We start from the raw sequence: 24,926 nt of genomic DNA on the forward strand, positions 1-24,926 counted from the left end.
TGACCAGTCTCCGCCATTTTACCATTTAAGGCACCGATTGTATCGCCTGCTTTTATTATTTATTATCTTCATCTTTTTGAAACAAATTCTGCGACTGAAGAGCGGCGTACCAAGCTGCTACCAGTCCGCCTCCTTCGGGGGGAATCGAAACTCAATAAGGAAAAAAAAATTGACCAGTACAAGTGATTTTTTTTAAGTAAGTAAACATACGTGTGTTCGTAATTTCTACCCGCCACCTTTTTCAACATTACAGTACTAGAAATCCAAGGAGAAGAAACTTTTTTTAGATCGTTTTCAGATTGTACTTTACTGCCCTTCACATACTTTATGCGCAGTCCAGTCACATTAATGTGACTTACCTTCGACCTTAATGTCCAATAACTACTCACAGGTGGCAGTACTAACCGTGAAGGATATATAGAGTATGTAGGGAGGACACAGAAAACAGTACAGTTGTAGTCCAAATACGAAAACGGAGCGATATATCTGACGTCCAAAAGAGCACGACCATTGACTTCCGGGCCAAGGGTGGAAGTATTTGCGAAACGACTAACTTTGTAAACCGTCCGCGGACCGCCGTGGTTAAAGTATACCGTGAGGGGCAAAATACTATTATCCAAAACCGGCGCCGAGGCATTCCACGGGTCATAGATCTCACGGGTAAACGAAGGTAGCAGAGATGTGTACGGACGAATGGACGTGCAACTGTTGAGTAACTGACCGCCCGGACTCACCAGGGAGCTACCAACAGTGTCTCCTCAATGCTCGTTCAGCGAACGGTGCTGCGTACGGACCTCCGCAGTAGGCATGTGTGCGGATTGCTGCGATGAAATCTGGAATTTGCACAGCAGTTTCGCATTTGGGCGTGCACTGAGTAGCGACAGGTGTCCTTTTCAGATGAACCATGTTTCATGTTGCATCGGACACATGGCCGTTGGCTTGTACGGCCCTGCATCAATCGTTAGAAATGTCCAGGTCGGAGGAGGGGACGTGAGGTCTGGGCAATGTTTCCGTGGCATTCCCTGTGTGATCTCCTCATTCTGGAAGGCACAATGGACCAAGACAAGTATGTATCTATCGTTGCGGTCCATGTCCAGCCCTACGTGCAACGTGTCACACAGCTCGCAGTTTATGTGCATGGTTCGAAGAGCACCAGGATTAGTTTACTGCACTCCCCTGGCCGCTAAACTCCACGTATTTAAATCCCCAATCGGGAAACTGTGGGACTACATCGATCGGGTAGTTTGCGCCATGTATCTTCAAACGAGAAACCTAGCACAGCTGGACACGCACTGGAGTCAGCATGGCCCCACATCCCCTTCGGTACCTTCCACTAATCTCATTGACCCTCTTCCTGCACGCCTTGCGCTGCAAAAATTGGTTCTTCGGGCTTTCGACAGGTGATCACTAGACTGTGTATCATTGCGTAAATATTAAAAAGTTTGGTTGCAGCATTGTGCAACCCTTACCGTGCTAAAGACAGCCTTAATGTGGAATAGTGAGTGTAATTTTTTTACTTCTGATATTGTAATTACGTACATCATTGTTTCCCTTCAGCTGCAGTGGATTATTTACGACAAACATCATGAGGGAATAAATATACTGTGTAAGCAGTAGCGAAAGTTCCCAACTCCATAATCCTTTGAGTCCTAACAATATGAAAAAATATAATTTTAAAATTTTTGACAAAATTAATCTTTGTTACCATAGTAAGCAATGATCACAAGAAGAAATTGGCAAAAAATAAATAGTCAGTTATTTTATCAACACTGTTTTGCTTTGGAATACAAGAGGAAATCTGCAATAACTACACTCTCAGTTGTTTTAAAAACTGAATAGAACTATGGCAGAAACCACAGGGGCTGAAAGGGTTAAACGACTTCTACAAGATGATGGTGCGTGAGCACCACATGGTACTCTTACAGTACGTTTTTTAGCAATGATAACTTCGTTTCTTAAAGATGAGTTATCCCAGAACATTATTCCAAGTGACATTTTTTCTTTCGCTTACGCCATAGTCCTGCAGCTATCGCAGGGTTGGTATGGCTGAAAGGGTTAACAGACTTCTACAAGATGATGGTGCGTGATCACCACATGGTACTCTTACAGTACGTTTTTTAGCAATGATAACTTCGTTTCTTAAAGATGAGTTATCCCAGAACATTATTCCAAGTGACATTCTTTCTTTCGCTTACGCCATAGTCCTGCAGCTATCGCAGGGTTGGTGTGGTTACAACGGATTTGGCAAGTTTAGTTTTAGGGGTGACCGGATGCCCTTCCTGCCACCACCCCGTACCCCCCCGGGGTGGAATCAGTGTACCCCAGCTGTCTGTGTCTAATGTAAATCGTGAAATAGTGCGAACGTCTTTCAAAAGTCTGTGACGCGTCTAACTGAGGCGGAACGCAGGGACCAGCACGGTATTCACCTAGTGGGATGTGGAAAACCGCCTAAAAACCACATCCAGGCTGGCCAGCACACCGGCCCTCGTCGTTAATCCGCCGGGCGGATTCGATCCGGTGCCGGCGCGCCTACCGGAGTCCAGGAAGCAGCGCATTAGCGCTCTCGGCTACCCTGGCGGTTTTTTTTTATTCCACGTGACATTATCGAATGAAAATATGCAAAATATGTCAACTTAGTGATTTGCCTCTCCCCAAGATTTCCAGTGATTCTAAGTACAAATGTGGCTCAGAAATCTGCTGTTTACAGTTTAAATTACTTTATGAAGTTTTCATCCTAATTTTTATTTCCTCACCATGCGTTACACTTGTCATTGGTGTAGAAGCTACTTTTTCATGTACCCAGTTCGTACCTGGCCGCCGTTGTCTTTGTCGTTGTGGATCCCATGGACAAACCGAGAGAGCTAAGTTTCTTGTTATATCTATGCGGAAGTCATGCCGGTAACTGTCAATGAAATTTTGCTTTTTCGCTTTTAGTATAACTGACATCACTGAAGTGAGCCAACATCGTTTTAAAACTACTGGTGGTCTTTAGCGACAAACCAACTAAACCACAAACGATGTACATATAGTGTACCGTAAATTTCAGCTAAAATTCCACCTAAAACATAAAATACATGCAATTACACATTAACATGCTATTGTTACAATTTAAAGTTTGCAGCTCATCACAGATAAATGAAAACAATACACATTAATAGTATCAGTCACAATTGAATTATCATTATCAAAATATATACAATAGGACACGGCGTAATTTTAGATTGTTGGTAAATAAGAGATACTTAATAGAAGCTGGTTGAGGGCCGTCAGTCTTCTTCAGTTTACATAGAAACAATTCGTTTAGTAGGTTGTACTTCTTGCAAGCGAAAATAATATGGTCAGTATCTCCCGGCGAATTACTGTCACAGTCACAGTTGGCACAATTTAATTAATAAATTCTGAGTTGGAAAACTACTATGGTCAGATCTTATCCTAATAACAGCAGATATTGCCTTTCTATGGAAGTTAGAGGAAGCGTCCCATAACTATGATGGGATTCTGTGTAATAGATTCCCTCGAAACAAGATGTGAAGTTCCATACTTCTTGCCACTCGAAAACCGCTTTCTCCCCTTAAACAATTAAATTCAGTAAACGGGAGTTCAGTACTCTATGATACTGCCTTGCAAGTAACGTCCTTAACGACTTCATCAGCTCGTTCATTACCTTATATAAGAGAGTGTGCTTTTACCCAAATTGTGTGATTTTACCCAAATGAAGGTGATGGTTTAGCCTCACTAAACACATTCATAGTAAATTGTACAAATTTTGTAAAGTGTGTCTTTCAGTCCTTATAGGAGAGTGGGCCTTGCCTTACATACAGATTCCAAAGCACTTCTAACACGATTAGACAGTGTTTAGTTTGATCTGCCACCTGTCCCTCTTTGTAATGGAGGTTTATTCTGTTCACAGGGCGGACGTATGAACTGTTCAAGCCGAGCGTGCCCCGTAAACTGTTCTAAGGAAGAGAATGCTGACTGCTGCCGCATCTGTTCAGGTACGTTCTCTAACAGCTTACTCGCTATTTCTGATATATTCTTTCAAGTCTAATTAAAATTTGTTGGATTCTGGCGTTTAAAGTCCGAAGCAGCGTCACGCACTGTACTGTCTGCCGTGCCCCGCTCTCCGCGGCGATAGAAGATCGCTGTATTGTCTATGTATTCAACAGAAATCGCGTTAAATAACAACTGAAATTCATCTACGGTATAGATCGTGTGGTGGTTCTTGAATTTAATGTCCCAGAAGATTGAGTTTGACTTATAAACGTCCGACGTTGCATTGACGAGCGCTCACACCCTGTATGATAACAGTTCTGCTATTCTAACTTGGGTGAACTGTCCATAGATAGGGGCTTAACGTAAAAATCCCCGATTATAGCAACGGATACAGCAGATAAAGTCTTACTGGTGGTCCCAAATCTGCATGTGACCTCCTTTTCTCAAGTAATTCCTACAATAATTAAACTTCAGGCGCACCGAGAGAAGAACAGTTGTAAGGAATAAACAGTTCTCCCAGGTATGCATACAGTATCAAGCTTTAAATGAATAGTAAACTGCAATGTATTGTGATAAATGGAAAAATAAGTCAACACATAGTCACTCAAATACTCACATCATGTAAAAGAAAATCGCGAATTGCTGAACAGACAAATCTTGCCTATGAATATACAGTTGGAATAACTGAGTCTCGTAATATCAGACTACAGTGGCCCTCACACGCTCAGTATTTATTTCGCAATACTGTGCACAATAATATTGACATTCAGAGAGCTGCATTGACGGTTTGCACAATCTATTGAAGGAGACAGTAGAACTTAAAAAGTATTGACGTTTGTTCAATATATTGCACAATATAATGTCCAACACACGGCAATTGCTGTCAATATTTCGTGGTTTGCGGACAAGCAAACAACTGATATGGTGGCGTCATATTAATATGAGTACACTAGGAAAGACAGATGAAAGGGAACTTCTGTTGAAATGCATTCAGGGGAGTAATTCTATTGCATATTTAATACTTATTCAGTATTAGCTATAGAAACATTGGACAAAAATATTTAAGTCCAGGGAAATAACACTGCAGTTGCTTATTTGTTCGTTTTAGAAGCTTGAGTTATGAACTGCAGAAATATATAACAACACTGCTTAACCAATCCTCTTTTCAGGTTTATAGATCGCGTCAAGCGCTGTAGGAAGTGAAATCGGGCGAGTATATGATATACTATTCCTATGCACATAAGAGGAACGAAGTTCATCGTCTCGTTGAAAGATTCCTCGTTCATCCTTAAAAAATCCTATGGTCATTTGGCTGTGCTGCAAGATTTGCTATCACATTAGTATGGCCGTGTGTAGATGCCTTCTAAGCCACTTTATCGGCTATGTCGGCTTCCTCTTACTTTTTCTTTTTGTAGCACATAGCGATTACAGTTGCAATGTACGAGAGTTCTGTATTATCGAGCGCCAGCATGTTCGCTACGAACGCTGAGTTCTAACTGACTCATCCCGGTCATAAATATTCCTGGCCTCCCACTTTCGCACAATAAATTGCCACAGTATTATTGCGCAATAAATATTGAGCGTATGAAGGCGACCTTAATTCTTGAACCCTTAACAGGTATCATAAGATTTTGTAATGTAACTGGTCATACTCCAGAAGTTTGCTATTGATTTATACAATGTTGTCAAAATTTATGAATTTTTTATTGACCTCGACTAGTGACATGTGTTTTCCAACATATGAAAGTGAAATAACACGAAATATATTAATAATCAAGGAGAAAATACAGGAAAAAACGTAATTGATGACCTGAAAAAGAGGACTCTCCTACTTTTCTCAAAAATCTAGACATAAAACTTTTAGTCATTTATCCTCTTCCATGCCCGTTTTTCTTAAACGACCAACCATCAGAAACAGAAATAAAATTGGTCGAAAATTTCAAGGATGAATTCCCATTTTAATGTTAACTTCCGAATTTTTTATATGCCACACTGCAAGCTCTGTGTAAGTACTGTTAAATATAGAGGAGAGAGCGGATAGGCGGAGAGAGTACACTGAAGGCCTCTATGATGGGGAAGATTTGTCTGATGTGACAGGAGAAGAAATAGGAGTCGATTTAGAAGAGATAGGAGATCCAGTATTAGAATTAGGCTTTAAGAATGCTTTGGAACACTTAAGATGAAATAAGGCAGAAGGAATAGATAACATTCCATCAAAATTTCTAAAATCATTAGGGGAAATTGCAACAAAACGACTATTCCCGTTGGTGTGTAGAATGTATGAGCCTGGCGACATACTATCTGACTTTCGAAAAAATATAATCCACACAATTCCGAAGACTAAAAGAGCTGACAAGTGCGAGAATTATCGCATAATCAGCTTAACAGCTCATGCATCCAAGTTGCTGACAAGAATAATATACAGAAGAATGGGAAAGAAAATTGAGGATGTATTAGATGACGATCAGTTTGGCTTTAGGGAAGGTAAAGGCACCAGAGAGACAATTCTGACGTTGCGGTTGATAATGAAAGCAAGACTAAAGAAAAATGAAGACAGATTGATAGGATTTGTCGACCTGGAAAAAGCGTTCGACAGTGTAAAATGGTGCAAGATGTTCGAAATTCAGAGAAAAATAGTGGTAAGCTATAGGGAGAGACTGGTAATATACAATATGTACAAGTGCCAAGAGGGAATAATAAGAATTGACTACCAAGAACGAAGTGCTCGTATTAAACAGGGTGTAAGACAGGAATGTAGTCTTTCGCCCCTACTATTCAATCTGTACATCTAAGAAGCAATGACGGAAATTAAAGAATGGTTCAGGAATAGAATTAAAATTCAAGGTGAAATTGTGACAAGATTCACTAATGACATTGCTATCCTGAGTGAAAGTGAAGAAGAATTACATGATCTGCTGAATGGAATGAACAGTCTAATGGGTACAGAATACGGATTGAGAGTAAATCGAAGAAAGACGAAAGTAGTGAGAAGTAGCAGAAGTGAGAACAGCGAGAAACTTAGCATCAGGACTGATGGTAATGAAGTTAAATATCACCCACATTCCATTCAATCACCGCCACCAACCCGACGTCCTGGATATCTGCCTAACCAAGAACCTCGATCCTGACTTACATCTCCGAACCTTTCAAGATCTCACCTCTGACCACCTACCTGTAATCGGCCACATCGGTAATGCAATAGAACCGCCTCACCCACGACACAAAACCATTATAAATTGGACCAATTCCACAGATGGCTAAATAACAACATTCGTCCCACACTGGACCTAACTACTACACAAAACATAGAAGAAGCCATCGGCTCGTTAACAGACAAAATTAAAACAGCATATAAAAAAGCATCTACAACTACAATATTTCCCGAATCAAACGTTCACAATCTGCCACCACTTATACAAGATCTCAAATACCTTAAAAACGCAGCTAGACGCCGATGGCTCCACACACGAAATCCGGAAGATAGAAGACAATTAAACAGACTCAAAAAGCAAATCCATCACCGTGTACAGGAATGGAGAGCCGAAGTCTGGGAAGACCGTATGAGCACCCTACAACTCCGAAATAAAGACGACTGGAAACTAATCAAAAACCTGCGACGCACGAAAACACACAAACCGGCATTACTACACAATAACAATCTCATCTTCGACGCCTTTAGCCAGGCAGAACTTTTTGCAGCCACCTATGAACAACAAAATACAATAGAACATCAAGGAAACCTACAACCTGACATACTACGAGGGCAGTTCAATAAGTAATGCAACACATTTTTTTTCTCGGCCAATTTTGGTTGAAAAAACCAGAAATTTCTTGTGGAATATTTTCAAACATTCCCGCTTCGTCTCGTATAGTTTCATTGACTTCCGACAGGTGGCAGCGCTGTACGGAGCTGTTAAAATGGCGTCTGTAACGGATGTGCGTTGCAAACAACGGTCAGTGATCGAGTTTCTTTTGACGGAAAACCAGGGCATCTCAGATATTCATAGGCGCTTGCAGAATGTCTACGGTGATCTGGCAGTGGACAAAAGCACGGTGAGTCGTTGGGCAAAGCGTGTGTCATCATCGCCGCAAGGTCAAGCAAGACTGTCTGATCTCCCGCGTGCGGCCCGGCCGTGCACAGCTGTGACTCCTGCAATGGCGGAGCGTGCGAACACACTCGTTCGAGATGATCGATGGATCACCATCAAACAACTCAGTGCTCAACTTGACATCTCTGTTGGCAGTGCTGTCACAATTGTTCACCAGTTGGGATATTCAAAGGTTTGTTCCCGCTGGGCCCTCGTTGTCTAACCGAACACCATAAAGAGCAAAGGAGAACCATCTGTGCGGAATTGCTTGCTCGTCATGTGGCTGAGGGTGACAATTTCTTGTCAAAGATTGTTACAGGCGATGAAATATGGGCTCATCACTTCGAACCTGAAACAAAACGGCAATCAATGGAGTGGCGCCACACCCACTCCCCTACCAAGAAAAAGTTTAAAGCCATACCCTCAGCCGGTAAAGTCATGGTTACAGTCTTCTGGGACGCTGAAGGGGTTACTCTGTTCGATGTCCTTCCCCATGGTCAAACAATCAACTCTGAAGTGTATTGTGCTACTCTTCAGAAATTGAAGAAACGACTTCAGCGTGTTCGTAGGCACAAAAATCTGAACGAACTTCTCCTTCTTCATGACAACGCAAGACCTCACACAAGTCTTCACACCCGAGAGGAGCTCACAAAACTTCAGTGGACTGTTCTTCCTCATGCACTCTACAGCCCCGATCTCGCACCGTCGGATTTCCATATGTTTGGCACAATGAAGGACGCAATCCGTGGGAGGCACTACGCGGATGATGAAGAAGTTATTGATGCAGTACGACGTTGGCTCTGACATCGACCAGTGGAATGGTACCGTGCAGGCATACAGGCCCTCATTTCAAGGTGGCGTAAGGCCGTAGCATTGAATGGAGATTACGTTGAAAAATAGTGTTGTGTAGCTAAAAGATTGGGGAATAACCTGGTGTATTTCAATGCTGAATAAAACAACCCCTGTTTCAGAAAAAAAATGTGTTGCATTACTTATTGAACTGCCCTCGTACAATATCAACAACATGTGACAACTACAGCCCAGAATATACGTCAGACACCTCCTCGCAATCTACCAGAATTAACCACTCCTGCTGAAATAAAAACAATTATCAACCGACTTGGCACAAACTCTGCTCCTGGACCGGACCTCATCTCCAACATTCATCTCCAGAACCTGCCAAGAAAACCTTTAGTCCTTCTCACCAGAATCATTAACGCCTGTCTAATCAACCACTACTTTCCTCAAGCATGGAAGATCTCCAAAATAGTACCTATCCCCAAACCTGGAAAAGACCTGAAGCAACCACAAAATTACAGACCGATAAGCCTACTCCCAACGATGTCAAAGCTCCTGGAACGCATCCTGCTCCCAAGAATCCGACAACTTTTACTGGACGGCAACATCATCAGACAAGAACAATTTGCATTCCAAGAAAAACTGTCAGAGAACTCCAGATCCTCCGTATTACAGAACACATTACCAAAAACATGAACCTCTCCAAATATACAGCCGCAATTTTCCTAGACGTCGAAAAGGCATACGACAAAGTGTGGAAGGACAACCTAATTACGAAATTAAAAGACCAGACCGACATACCTGAATGTTACATTAAAATGATTGACAGTTTCTTACACGACCGAAGATGTTTTGTTCAGATTGATAACAAACGATCAGCCCATAAAATATTACAGGAAGGAATAACGTAGGGTTCGGTGCTTTCGCCGACCCTATTCACCGTATCTGTAAATGACATCCCGAAAACAGAAACTTCGACAACAGCGCAATTTGCAGGCGATACGACACTCCTAGAAACGCACCGACGACTATCAACAACAATAAATAGACTACAACAACAAGTGGGTCACACAGAAAAATGGGCCGAACTAAACAGGATCAAATTAAACCTGGAGAAGACAGTCGCCATAATAATTACACGCCGTCGACCACAAATCCACGACCACATTAAGTTAAATGGAACGCAAATACCATGGACAACGTCAGTCAAATACCTTGGCGTAACAATAGACAATAAAATGCTATTCAAACAGCACATAGAGCAAAAACGACAACGCATATCAAGAACCATCCACGCAATCTACCCTCTTCTGGCCAGCAAGGAAATGTTTCAAAGAACAAAATTAAACATATACAAAGCAATAGTTATACCTATGATGCTCTACGGCTGCTCGTCGTGGGGCATAACCAGTATAACCAATAGGAAACCACTCCAAACACTTCAAAACAGATGTTTAAAGCTTATCCTTAACGCACCATGGTGGACGAGTAGAAATCGCATACATGAAGAACTAAACATGCCGACAGTCGACAGCGAAATCATCACCTCTACAAGAAGATTCATCGAGAAAATAGAAAGGCTCAGACCTACCAGACAGCAATTACAGGATTTAGCAACTGTAGAACCAGCCCCTTGGCAAAAAATAAGAGTTCTGCTATCCATCCTACAATACAACTAAGAGATGCAAATCAATAGAAAAGGCCACATCAGAACAACGAAGCTTCAATAAAATATATAAAAATACCAAGACTGTGGGCCTCAAGGACCAACAAACTGTGCCCAAAGGCTCTCCAACGAAAACAAGGTGTCCCATTTTCTCAAATAAATGGTGTCCCCAGTAAGCAAACCTACCCCGCACACTTGAGGGACCAACCTCCTCCGGAGGTAGTACCCTTGCCGACGCACAACACACACACACACACACACACGCACACAAAAAGAGATGAAGTTAAGGAATTCTGCGACCTAGGCAGTAAAATAACCAATGAGGGAAGGAGCAAGGAGGACATCACAAGCAAAGAGGAAATTCCTGGTCAAGAGAAGTCTACGAGTCTCAAACTTCGACCTTAATTTGAGGAAGACATTTCTGAGAATGTAGGTTTGGATCACAGCATTGTTTGGTAGTGAAACGTGGGCTGTGGGAAAACGAGAACAGAAGAGAATCGAAGCACCAGAGATGTGGTGCTACAGACGAATATTGAAAATCAGGTGGACTGATAAGGTAAGAAATGAAGAGCTTCTGCACAGAATCGGAGAGCAAAGGAATATGTGGGAACAAAGAGAAGAGACAGGATGATAGGACCTCTGTCAAGACATCAGGGAATGACCTCCATGGTACTATAGGGATCTGTGGAGGCAAAAATTGCAGAGGAAGACAGAGACTGGAATACATCCAGCAAATAATTGAGGACGAAGGTTGCAAATGCTACTCTGAAATGAAGAGAATGGCACAGGAGAGGAAATCGTAGTGGGCTGCATCGAACCAGTTAGAAGACTGATTAAAAATAAATAAATAAATAAATACTCGGACCTGGTGTCCGTCACACAGACAATCTTTAACCCATATTTCGCCGATTGTCTTGGCATATAACGTCGGATATCAACATCAACCTTGGAAGGCACAAGCATTCATTTATCAGTGCACATAGTGCAACCTGGAGACTAACACTATTGACATTTCACAATAAATCTGTAAAGTATGTTTGACACTACTGCAATGGCATGTTCTTTTTCCTTTCTGCTTTCTAATTTGGATTTTGAAATAGAAGGACTGTCTTTATGAACAAAATCTTATTCATATATTACTGTGAAAAGTAATACACCTGTTGCAACCATCGGGAAAGATTATCTGTGGATTCATTATCACGTTTGTAATGAATACAAGTAATCCCATAAAATCAGTTCCAGAACTTCAGAATCATGTACAAAACATACGTTATTTTGAGAGTGCTTCTATTTTATCGCTGTAGAATGTCATCTAAATGTCATGAGTAAAATGTAGGCAGCATAGTTGTTCAGTATCTGAACTCCTACCCAAATTATTAGCCATAAGTTGCAGATCAGGACTCTGCAACACAAAGTTATATTGTCTTGTTCTGACATTAGTTGGCGGTTGAGCTTTTCATCAGTTTCCCCTACCCCAGAAATAGGAATCACAGCGATATTTCTATTTTTTCCTCGGATCATCTTAACGTGTTCTATGTCCTCCGTTCCATCATCACCACCATATCCAATTCCTGCTTTGAATTTATATCACCACCACTTCCTGTCTTGTAATCTGGACCAATTTCTTCCAAATACGGCAAGACAGTGTAAATAATAATCATACTATATTACACAAGAGCAATCGCAATAAACATGAAATGTTGATAAACATCTCGACGAATAATAATCCCGCATCTGGCATCGTACGTCTGCGTGACGTTGTGGCGACTTTCCTGTGGATTTACTGAAGGTGAAACAGTGCACCGGCACCCCACGTTTACAGAAGGAAAATCACACACCGGCTGAAAGGTGGACGGAATGAAAAGGCGAAACGACTCCGGAAACGGGGGGGTGGGGGGAGGGGGGGGGGGGGGGTGGGCGTCCGCCAAGAAGTTTGGTAGCTGTCTCACAAAAGTATGGCGCCAGTTAAGAGATACGAGAATCAATCAGATCTAAATTCTATCAGGTATTCTGGCCTTGCGCAACTAGAAGTATTATGCCAGTCAGGAAGGGACGCAATTTTAAGACTGTCTCTAATACATTCATATATTGTTCTTCGTTCTGGAGAAAACATCGGTAGGTCTGTTGTGTAGCACACTGCTTGCTCATTGATGACTGTTTGGCGCCTGCACTATCTCCACGTAGGCCGTCCGCAGCTCGTGGTCTAGTGGCTGTCGTTGCTGCCTCTGGATCACTGGGTCCCGGGATCGATTGCCGGCCGAGTTGGGGATTTTCTCTACCCGGGGACTGGGTGTTTGTGTTGTCCTCGTTATATCATCATCATCATCATTCGAGACAATGGCTAGATTGGACTGTGTAAAAATTGGGACTTTGTACTGGCGCTGATGACCGCGCAGTTGAGCGCTCCACAAACCAATAAAATGTAAATGTAAATGTCGTGTGACTAGGGCCTCCCGCCGGGTAGACCGTTCGCCGGATGCAAGTCTTCTGATTTGACGGCACTTCGGCGACTTGTGCGTCGATGGGAATGAAATGATGATGATTATGACAACACAACACACAGTCCCTGAGCGGAGAAAATATCCGACCCAGCCGGGAATCGAACCCGTGAATTCTGTCGCGCTGACCACTCAGCTACCGGGGGCGGACCCCACAAACCAAACATCATCATCATCACTTTGGCCAGCCGGCTACCACGTTCCCCAGTATGTAATGCTGCGTTGAGAGTCGTACACTCTCTGATGATGATGTGAAATATGTTTGTTCATAAACATTGATAAAATGATTTCTGCCCACTTGCTAACCCTCTTCCATCACACAGCAAACGTTTTCAATGCATTTATGTAGCTTTCCCGCTTAAGAGGGGGGGATTATGTGGTTGAACTGCTATCTACCTGAGGCGGCTTAGCAACTGATAAATTTATTTTTTCACGTTCGTTATCACTCAAACGATACCTCCTAGCCAGCTTCCGATGGAATTATTCCCTATCCGGTGCATTATTACGCCTGCCATGAAGAGTCGTTTTGAGTCGCAACCTGCAAGTAGAGTTACATCCTATTGCCAGGTGGACTGGGAGTCTCCGAGCGGTAAATTAAACTAATTGCAGAGGTTCTCCGTCTTTCTGTGCTTCGCCACCTTTCCTTCGCGGAAAATAATTATTGTGTCATAAATGTATAATGTGTGTGTGTGTGTGTGTGTGTGTGTGTGTGTGTGTGTGTGTGTGTGTGTGGACCACCAGGCTTAAAATCTCCATCGGACACACGGAATACCGTCAATAGTGTTTCATGCTTCAGATGATGATTCACTAGTACAGCTCATGGTGTTGATCAGGAACTGCATGCGTACCCGCTCCGCGTCTTGCCGGTCAAGTCCTAGCGACGAAAATTTCTTGCATCATCGGGATTCGATCCTGCTGCCTGTGACTCGAGCGCCATCGCACAGATAAGCATGCGTTAGCGACCTTGATTGGCGGTCCTCGCACGGGACATGAAAACGCACGTGGACGAGGAATCGGTGGCGTCACAGAGTGGAATTCCACGTACTATACTCTGGAGCGTGAAATAAAGAATTTGGCATGTCAGATTTTTGGCTCTTGGAGAAGAACGTCGCCGGTGAGACGGGACATCGTTTTACGTTACAAGCAGAACATGAGATCCGCCATATTGCGTGGCGTCAAACATAGTATTGGGTGGGTTTTTCTTTTTCATAGAGTACATGATATGAATATTATAACTTCAGTGCTACAACAATGTGCTGTTTCAGTGATGATCTATCAAAAACGCGTCTTTTTGGTACAGTAAACGTATTAAACAGTAAATAGTGACGTTTGTAGATACAGTCTTTGCTCAGTGTGCGCCATTTATTGAGGTTTCGTCGCCACATGAAAGCTGTAGCGCAGTTAATAGTGTTGTGAGTTCTGAGGCGACGAAGAGAACAGTAGTAGTACTTTTGCGTTCACCTCGTTCGAATTTTTTTTCGCGTTTTGTTTTATAGATTCTGGGTCTTTCGTATTCATGTAATACAGGTATTATCTTAAAGGTCGATGTTACGTATTACAAATAATGTACCCGCTGCAACTTTTGCACCGGCCATTGTGGCCGAGCGGTCTGAGGCGCTTCAGTCTGGAACCGCGCGACCGCTACAGTCGCAGGTTCGAATACTGCACCGGACATGGATGTGTGTGTTGTCCGTAGGTTAGTTACGTTTAAGTAATTCTAAGTTCTAGGGGACTGATGACCTCAGATGTTAAGTCCCATAGTGCTCAGAGCCATGTGAACCATTTGCAACTTTTGCAAAGGCCACGGATTGAAATGTGGGCCCCGTAACTTTAAGTCTGAACGTGACTGCCAGTCTATGTCTGAAAATGGCACTAAGCACTATGGGACTCAACATCTGAGGTCATCAGCCCCCTAGAACTTTGGACAACTTAAACGTAACTAACCTAAGGACATCACACACATCTATGCCCGAGGCAGGATTCGAACCTGCGACCGTAGCGGTCACGCGGTTCCAGACTGTAGCGCCTAGAAGCGCTCGGTCACACAGGCCGGCAAATCACTATGCTTTTTGTTCACGGCTATTAAAGCTAACCTTTACGAGCAAACTCAAGGGGGAAAATTTTCTGTTTAGCTCTAAAAGTAAAGTGTAATTTCTCGTTATCATTGGTTACCTGAAACTATCCTCACGCCGCCTACACTAACTGTCACTTTACCAACCGATGAGCAGACCTGGTTGGCGTTTGGTTGCAGATTATAGGCGACACAGGCGTATTCCAGACGAAAACAAAATGATGGGATGATAAATACGAGCAAATAAATAAGTCAATAAATGTTAAATGACGCGAAAACAATTAGAAACATAAAAATTGTAATTAGACTAATTAACTGAATAAAAATAATATAGTCAAAATGTTTTGGTTGGATTTAGAAACCCGTTGTAATTGATGAGGTTCGAACCGACGATCTTCTATGTACGGAAGTAACGCACCACATTTTTTTTTTTCTCAGCCCCAAACAGTGCTACGAGTGCGAAACGTTACGTACGTATTTTTTGAAGTCTCCTGAGTCTGCACGCCATGTTTCCGTCACTTGCGACAGATAGCGTAGCTGCAGGACAGTTTTAAAATGGTGTCTGGTGATGATGTGCGTTACAAGCAACGTGCCGCCATTGAATTTCTCATTGCAGAGAAGAAAACTGTGGGGAATATTTTTAACGCTTGTGCAAGGTCTATGGAGCATCTGCTGTCAACAGAAGTACAGTTAGTCGCTGGGCACGTAAGGTGAGGTCATGAGAAGGCGGTTCGGCGGAGCTCCACGATTTGCAGCGGTCGGGGAGACCATCCACGGCTGTCACATTTGACATGTTGCAGCGAGCTGATGTCATTCGCGAGGACAGACACATGCGTGGACGATGAGGAGGTGATTCACACAGTGAAGCACTGGCTGCGCCACCGGAACAAGGATAGTACCGACAGGGCATACACGCCCTTTTTTCGCACTGAAGGAAGGCTATAGCACGGGATGGAGATCACGTGGAAAAATAGGATGTGTAGATAAAACAACATTCTTTCGTTTGTGTGATTCTCATTGTGCTCAATAAAGAATTGTTGAAAAAAAAAACTGCGGTGCATTACTTTCTGGGCAACCCTCGTACCACACTGATACACTAACCATTGCGCTACACCTCATCGCTGTGTGGAGTATTTATACGAGGGTGAGTCAAATGAAAACCTTAAATTTGTAACAAGAAATCGAAATTTTGCGCCGTTAACCTGTAAGTTGCTAAGCGTGCTGCAAACTGCGTGCAGAATGGCCTGTAGGTGGCAGCATGGTGCAGATACACACAAACCACTGCAGTACCAGTATAAAGACGGCCGCCCCACTTGCGACTTGCACCAGGGAAGAACAGCGTTCTGTTATTCGGTTTTTGCATGGTCGAGGTGTGAAACCTATTGAAATTCATCGACGAATGAAGGTTCAGTACGTTGATGCATGTTTGTCACTGCAGCAAGTCTACGAATGGAGTAGGAAGTACGCAAATGGTGTGACTTCAGTGGAAGATGCTCCTCGTCCAGGTCAGGCACAACGAGTTATGACTCCACAGAACATTGCAGCAGTTGAAGCCAGTGAAGGAAAACCGCCGAGTGACACTGAATAACATTGCAGCATGTTTACAGTTTAGTCATGGGTCAGCCACACCACATTTTGCATGATGTGCTTCAGCTTTACAAAGTGTCTGCAAGATGAGTGCCACGGCAGCTGACCCCTGAAATGAGAGAACGACGTGTTGATGCTTGTGAAGAACTTCTTCGGCGCTTTGAACGAGAAGGTGATGGCATCGTTGCAAGAAACGTTACTGGGGACGAAACGTGGGTTCACTTCCACCAACCGGAAACGAAGAGAGCGAGCAAGGAATGGCGCCATTCCTCATCACCAAAACCAAAGAAGTTTCAAATAGAACCATCAACAGGGAAGGTTATGCCGACTCTGTTTTGGGACGAAAAAGACGTCATTTTGGAGCATTACATGCCTAGGGGGACCACTGTCACCATTGCATCATACACAGATCTCCGAAAAAATCATCTGCGGCCTGCAATCAAACCAAAGCGACCGTGGATTGCTGTCAGCAGGTGTCCTTGTGCAACATGACAATGCAAGGCCCCACACTGCCCGTACAACAGTTGCAACAATCACAGACCTGCATTTTTTAATGTCTTCCTCTTCCACCATACTCACCAGACCTTTTTTTTAAAAAAAATCTTTATTAACAAACCATTATAATTATACAAAGTTAACCCACTTCCTTAATTCATTAGTGGGTCATAACACTTATACATTTATACTAAGTTTGCAGCAAGTTTCAGTTTTAATAAGTGAGCTACAGTTATTGTTTAACAATCAATGGGGCATCTATTATGTAACATCTACAGTTTATATCTAATTCCTAAAACTAATTTATATATTCTGCAGCGTCACTTGTGTGCGAGTGATAGATATAAACCTACTTTTAATCTGCCTTGCTCTTGGAGCTAATCCCGAAGAGCATGCCCCTGGCACTGGGCAGGGCTCGATGTTAAATTCGCTGCAGTTCCTAACGTAATTTCCTATAAACTAAGTCCTACAAACTAACTTATCCTACGTCATATCGGGTGTGTGTCACAATCGGTGGTGTTGATCCCTACTCCCCCTAATCCTGCACGTGGCGGATTCCAACTGAGATGAAAGTCGGCCGGTCCACGCACAGGCGGCATGGGAATAGGGCTCTAGGACGTATCCGGTGGTTATTGTCTTTATTATTTAGTGTATCTCTCTTAAGTATTCAGTTAGAACTTTTCGCGATACCTCGTTAGCTAATGTGTTTAAGGTCTGAAAAGATTCCTCTCGTCTAAGTAGTTGATATGTGTCATAGTTGGGTAGGCTGTCACGTAGTGTGTTTGCGACATCGTTGAAGAGGGGACATTCGTAAACTACATGTTCGGGTGTACCCTCCGGATCGCCACAGTCACACGCTGGTGTAGCCCTCTTCCCAAATCGACATAAGTATGTCGGGTAGGGTCCATGGCCAGTGGATCAGACCTCGTGTGGGCTCAAAGTATTTCAATTCCAGGCGTTCCCTTACATCAGGTATAAACTGGAAAGTTCTGCGTCCAGCCTCTTCTACCTCCCAAGACTCCTGCCAGAGTTCCTCCCCTCTCTTCCTTATTTCCCTTTTATCCCCCACCCTAATACCCATGATATCTACAATCTTCTCATAATTTCCCTTTTTGGCCCAATACCAAGCCGGCTGTTCTCTTATCTTTATGTCCAGAGGGCAGAGCCCCATTATGACTAATAGCCCCCCCCCCCCTGGAGATGTTCTGTAGGCTCCCACAGCTCTTAATACCATGCTTCTCTGGACTCTTCTCACTGCCATGGCGGGCACAACCCTCGCGAGCCTGTGCGCCCAGACTCCCGAGCCGTAACCCACAACTGAGGTTAGGATGCTATTGTGGTAGAGTTTAATTAGGCGCGGAGGGAGATGGAATCTTTTATGGCCTATTGAAATGAGGTTATTTAATATCTGGAGAGCTCTCTGGGTAACAGTATCAATGTGTTTTCCGAAGCTCCACCTCTCATCAATGATAACTCCTAGATAGCGTGTCTCACGTCGTCGGAGAACTGGTGAACCGTCAATTCTGACTGTCGGATTTCTGATGAAATGTCCTTTTAGCAACAGGTAAGTGGATTTGCTGGGGATATCGTCATTTTAGTCGCATGGCACCACTGTTGGAGTTTGTCTATAGCTGTCTCTATTTTTGGTTCAATGTCTTCGCGGCTACGGCCGCCAACCAACAGGAGGAGGTCATCTGCGTAGGCTATCACCTCTAGCACCTCATCACTTTGTTGTAGTCTGTCTAATAGAGGCTCCATGTGGATGTCCCAGAAGAGGGGTCCTAAAACGGAACCTTGGGGACATCCTTTGGTAATTGTTTTTCCAACTCTTTCGCTAGGGGATGATAGCCAGAACTCCCGATCCTTGCAATAGTTCCTCAGGCAACCGTATAGCGGCCCTGGACACTTTCTCCCGCAAGCAGGAGAAGAGCGAAGGCCACCACAGGTTGTCGACGGCGCCACTGATGTCAACCATGATGCCAACCACGTATTTGTGCGGGGTCGAGCTGCAGACCTCAGCTGCCAGGGCGATTGCATCAGATGCCGACCGCCCCGGCCTGAACCCGAACTGCCTGTTGCTCATCCCGCACAACACCCGGTGTGCTGCCAATCTGTCAGCTAGCAATTTCTCCAGTATTTTACCGAATAAATCCAGCAAGCAAATCGGCCTGTATGATTTCACTTCCGCGGGGACCTTGTCTGGTCCTTTCTTTATAATGACTACGTTTGCCGTTTTCCATTTCTTTGGGAACTTTCTTTGTCTAAGGCATTCATTGTATAGATGCGTTGGCGCAGTCAGCTGAGGCGCCAGGAACTGCACTACCTCCGCCATAATGCCGTCTGGCCCAGGTGCTTTTCCTCTTTGCAGTGATCTTATATGGGCTGCTACCTCCTCCTCTGAGAAGGGGTAGACAGCCGTCTCATTAATGTATTCTTCTTGATCTTCATCTCTCAGTTGCTTCTGCCCCTCTGTCTCCCCATCCGCATTGTCGTCAGGAAACAGGGACCAGTCTCCTGCCAAGATTCCGTCATCATGTCCCCGTACCTGACTGTTGATAGCTCCAGAGGAGAGCGGATTTTTCTCTTACCAACTTATATGGAAGCCCCCATGGGCCCATGACTAGCTGGTTGAGCACGAAGTTTTCCCAGCTTCTCATCCTAACTTCACGCAGTTCCTTTTGGAACTTCCGCTTTTCCTCCCTATATAGCATCTGCCACCTTTGTCGTTCCTGCCAGACGACACTGCGCAGGTGGTGCCTCCTCAGCCTTCTGACAGATTGACGCAGTTCTCCTAGTTCAGCAGACCATGGTGACGGAGAGGCCGCCATGGCCCTCCTAGTTGGTACAGCTGCCCTCACCGCTCTTGTCACTGCATTCACCAGTTCCTCCGCTCTCTGTTCTACGTCCATGTCCAGATACATGTCACCTTCCGTTAATGGAGGAATGTCACACTCCCTTGCTTGGCGTTCCCAATCGGCTCTTCTGTAATTTAGTTGTACCTCCCATCCCATGGCCCAGCGGCACTCTCTTTCTCCTAAGGTGTAAGTTATCAAGTTGTGGTCGCTTGTGGTGGCGTTATCTGTAACTCTCCAGTTTTGAATATTATTGGCTGTGTTTGGTGTTACAAGAGTGACATCAATATTTGTGCCCTGTCCTCCTCCTGCAGCGTAGGTAGGAGGATTACCAGGCCTGTTTGCTACCACAAGTTGTGATGCCATAATGAGTTCCTCGACTTTTTCACCATTTGCATCTCTTGTGCCACTGTACCACAGGGGGGATTTAGCATTAATGTCGGCTGTTATTACAACTTTTCTTCCCCGCAACGCCGTGGTTACTCTCGCTAGGTGGTCTATGTACTGTTCTATGTTATCACCATACTGGAAATACATGTTTATGAGAGTAATGGTTCCCATATGGGATTGCAGCTCCACGACGTTACAGTGGCTAGTTGTAAACTGTGAGAGTGTGGTGACTTTCAAAAGTTTATTTGTAATTATAATCGCCGCCTTCGGGTCATCCCCTCTGCTGACTATTTGCCAGCTTGCGGCAGCAAATACGATTTTCCCAGCCAGGGAGTATGGCTCCTGTAGACAGAGTACATCTAGTCTCCTCTCCTCCACCTCCCTTCGGAGCTCCTGCATTACGAGTCTGCTGTTATGAGTGTTAAGTTGTCTAATATTTATTTTTGTCATTAGGGGAAGTACGTATGTATTCGGTCATGTGGCCAGGTCTTACTCCAGTCCAACGCAATTCGTCCATGTGCTAGTACTGATTGTTGGTAAATGTCGTCAAGATCAAATTTCTCACCTCGTCTTTCGAACACTTTCTTGAGCAGGTCTCGCAAGGCTCCGAAGTCGGTGGGGAGATTCACTGATTTTAGCTGGATTCTGTCAACAGCCTCCATAACCGAGATGGTTATCTTCCTGCCGTCTTCATGTCCTACACGGACCACATGTCGTAAGGCAGTGGTCAGGGTAGCCGGCTGCTAGTCTAGATAGTTGCATGGTGTACTCCAAGTTGGGGTACACCCTTACCGGATCGACCAGTGGTAGTTCAAATGGTTCAAATGGCTCTGAGCACTATGGGACTCAACTGCTGAGGTCATTAGTCCCCTAGAACTTAGAACTAGTTAAACCTAACTAACCTAAGGACATCACAAACATCCATGCCCGAGGCAGGATTCGAACCTGCGACCGTAGCGGTCTTGCGGTTCCAGACTGCAGCGCCTTTAACCGCACGGCCACTTCGGCCGGCCGACCGGTGGTAGTCTCACTATTGATGTGCTTTGTAAAGTAGAGCTCGTGCTTGAGCTTGTCACTATGTTTTCTTGAATTGGTTGTTTGTTCGTGTGGTCGTCTTTAGTAGTTGCCACAGCCACAGGATGCCCTTGCTGTTGGTGGTGTAATTTCGGCTTTGTTCCCCGGCTTTCAGAGGAGACAGTTTCGGCCATGAGGGAGAAGTTAGTTTGTATGGCTATGTCCATTGTTGGGAATTCAGTTTGTATGGCTTTGTCTTCTGTTTCAATTTTAGCGGCGCCCGAGAGCGACCTCAAAAAATCCTTGAATCTATTTGCCCTCATGGCGTCCCTCCTCCTCTTGCTCGGGGACTTTCGCTTTGGCATCCTTTTCGGTATGCCGGGCTCAACCATAATCAATTCTAGAGATTAATCTCTGTTCCAGCATTCTATATGTCGGGCAATTCCTGCCTGTGGCTCCGCAAGACTTTTTTCCTCGATTTTTGCATGGTATGCAAACTGCCGCCGCCTTGCAATCTTAGCGGCTATGACCGTTTTCCCCACACTTAGTGCACGCCGGCTCCCTGGTGCACAGCCTTAGGATGTGATCCAAGTCACCACAGTTGTGGCAACGAGGTGTATTGATGGCATGAAAACCAACATATAATCTGCCAATTGTTGTTATATTTCTCCATATTGGCGCTGTTTCTTCGGCGACGTGATGAGCAACATCACGACCCCGTGGCCTAGTCTTGAATTTCAACTTAAAGCAACTCTTAAATTCTTCCTCGTTCATTCCGACAAAGTTTTGCTGTCTGATTGTTTCTGAAAGTTCATCATTTGTCATAATCGTGGGAACGTCGTATAATATAACGAGAGAATTTCTTTTCCTCGGTGGTTCACATTTGACCACCGAGTTCAGTTTCTGGTTGTTCAACAGTTTGTCTTTGTCCTGCTCAGAGGCAACTTCGACAATTACAGAGTTTCTGCTTGGTTTTATCTTTTTAATTCTAATTTTGTCTTTTACAGGATCTATGTTTTATGCGAAAAGTTCCTATATTTTCTTAACGCTCGTGTCCTGTCCAGGCAGTGTCCTAAGGAAGACTGCTGTGTCTGTTCTTTTTGTCATTTTATCGATTGTGTCTCTCGTCGTGTTTTGTGGGCGCTTAGTGGGCGCTTGCGCGGCCACGGCCGCCCACGTCTTTGCCGGTTGCCTCCTTAATCTGTCATTTTCTTTTTCTAGTTCTTCAACCCTGCCTTCAAGTTTAGCGTGGGCAATAGCCCATGCTGCCAATACATTTTTGATGATGGCAAGTCCAGCTTGGCTTATCTTCCCATTCTTTATTTGTTACTCCATGAGCAACGTGATTCTAGAGTGTCTCTGCATCACTGACTCATTCTCTGCCTGTCCCTGCTCGTCCTGGGGAGAGGGATCAGGCGCAGCGGAAGCCCGTTGAGTCGCACACGAATCACTCGTTTCATTTGTGGCCATGATTGTAACGAGTGATGAAAAAGGTGGGAGCCCGTCTCTTGCCCCGGACCGGCTCCCCTGGCTTGGGGGGGGGGGGGGGGGGGGACTTATGCAGCTCGCCCACCGACCTCGCCCCTAGGTCAAGGGCACTTCCGAGCTGCCGGGTTCAGCGCACCGTCGCCAGTGCACTGGTCCCCCTCGGTGACCCCATCATCGACGATTTCACGCGACGCTCCTCGGCAACTGCAACCCGCACTCCGGAGAGGCGGATGCACCTCTCGCCCTTCGCCGCCTACTTGCCCCAGTTTCGACCTCTCGGCCAAGGACCCACTCCTACTCAGGTGGCGGGCCGGTCCCCCAGACGTTCGGCGGGCTGGAACCATCTAACCTGGCCCAGGCGATGTCGCCACCTCCTAGGTTTGGCAGAACACGCCCCGGTTGCCCAGGGGCGCGGCGAAGCACCCTTGCCGACTCGCGCCGCGATCCCACGCCGACAAACGAGGTCGCCGGCATGCAGAGCACCTGCTGGTCTGTGCCCTGCGAACAGAAAGGGACTGGTTTTCGGTCCCTCGACACAGCTCCCCCTGTGCCACGCACCCTTCGCTTTCGCATCGGGTTGGGTCGCAGCTCTCCCTTTTGTCGCAAGGCAGAACGCCGAGCTTAACATCTGGCACCACGGGAAGGCGGAAAGAGCCACTTGGGAAGGAGAGGCTATGAGAGACGCGTAACTTCCCCTGTGAGGACTGCCGCGGCACGCCCCAATGGAAGCGATACGCCCCAGTGCGAGCCTCCGTGCCTTACGGCGCGCCGGCAACGGGCGGGCCCGCGCCGTCAAGCGACCGACCTCACGCCAGACCTTGCCCCAAGTGATTTCCATATGTTTGGACCGCTCAAAGACGCAATGGGAGGAAAGAAGTTCCGTTCTGATGAAGAGGTACGCCACGCGGTGCATGAGTGATTGCGCGGAGTACCAGAAGAATTTTTTTCTAAAGGAATTTATGCACTTTGTAAGCGCTGGAGGACTTGCATTGAGCGTGGGGGAGATTACATTGAAAAGTGATACAGCTTTGTACCACTTCTGCACAATAAATGATATTTTAAAAAATATTTTAGTTTTTCATTTGACTCCCCCTCTTATTTATAGCTTTGCTGACCTAGTCGCAACGACTTAAAAAAGAACGGCTTCGCGCTATGCCGTACAAAGCTCTTCTAATGTAAGCTGGTCTCTGTGATTATATTAACTGGATATGTGACGCTGAATCGTGTCTTGTGCGGAAATATCCAGTCATGTTTGATTAGTAGAGTGTGAGAAACGTGTATATTTCATTAGCATCGCTGTGTGTGTGGTTTGTGTGTGTGTTCTTTTTGGGTGTACTTATCATGTGTGATGAAATACGAAATAGAAGTGCCCGACCCATGATTCTGTATCCAAACACATCAAGAAATTTGAAGTGAACTGACCAATTGTTGCGACAGTTTGGCAAAGGTGAATTGTTTGGGCGTGAGGTTGAGCGCTCTGATTGGAGGAATCCAGCTCCAACGGCTGAGGTGTCAGCTGTCAAGTAATTTTAATCGGATTGTAGTATGTATCTCAGATCGTTCTACAGCATTATGCAACGTTCCTGTATTAGCTGTTAATGATATCGACGAGTCCAGAATCTTCTCCGCGCTTTTCTTCGCTCTTCTTCGACAGTCGCTTACGGAGTTAATGCATCCGTCTTACTTGCGTTCATTTTCGTAAGTAAATATCGTGTGTCTAGGGCCACCCGTCGGGTAGACCGTTCGCCGCGTGCAAGTCTTCGCGACTTGCGCGTCGATGGGAATGAAATGATGAGGATTAGGACAGCACGACACCCAGTCCCTGAGCGGAGAGAATCTCCGACCCAGCCAGGAATCGAACCCGGGCCCTTAGGATTGATATTCTGTCGCACTGACCACACAGCTACCGGGGGTGGACATTTTCGTAAGGAAACTATGTGGTTTGAGAGCCAAATAAAGCAGACAACGGCCACTGGAGAGCGCTAA

General features: G+C 45.0%; 1 protein-coding gene across 1 annotated transcript in view; it reads left to right on the plus strand.

The window, feature by feature from the left end:
- Positions 1-24,926, plus strand: part of LOC124621793 (chordin-like protein 1) — a 626,534-nt gene that overhangs the window by 499,170 nt on the left and 102,438 nt on the right. The window contains exon 4 of the mRNA XM_047147229.1: positions 3,911-3,995. Coding sequence (XP_047003185.1) covers positions 3,911-3,995 — 85 coding nt within the window. The remainder of the gene's footprint in view (positions 1-3,910; positions 3,996-24,926) is intronic.

This window comes from Schistocerca americana, chromosome 1 (assembly GCF_021461395.2).
Source record: "Schistocerca americana isolate TAMUIC-IGC-003095 chromosome 1, iqSchAmer2.1, whole genome shotgun sequence".
In the NCBI taxonomy this organism is placed as follows: Eukaryota; Metazoa; Arthropoda; class Insecta; order Orthoptera; family Acrididae; genus Schistocerca; species Schistocerca americana.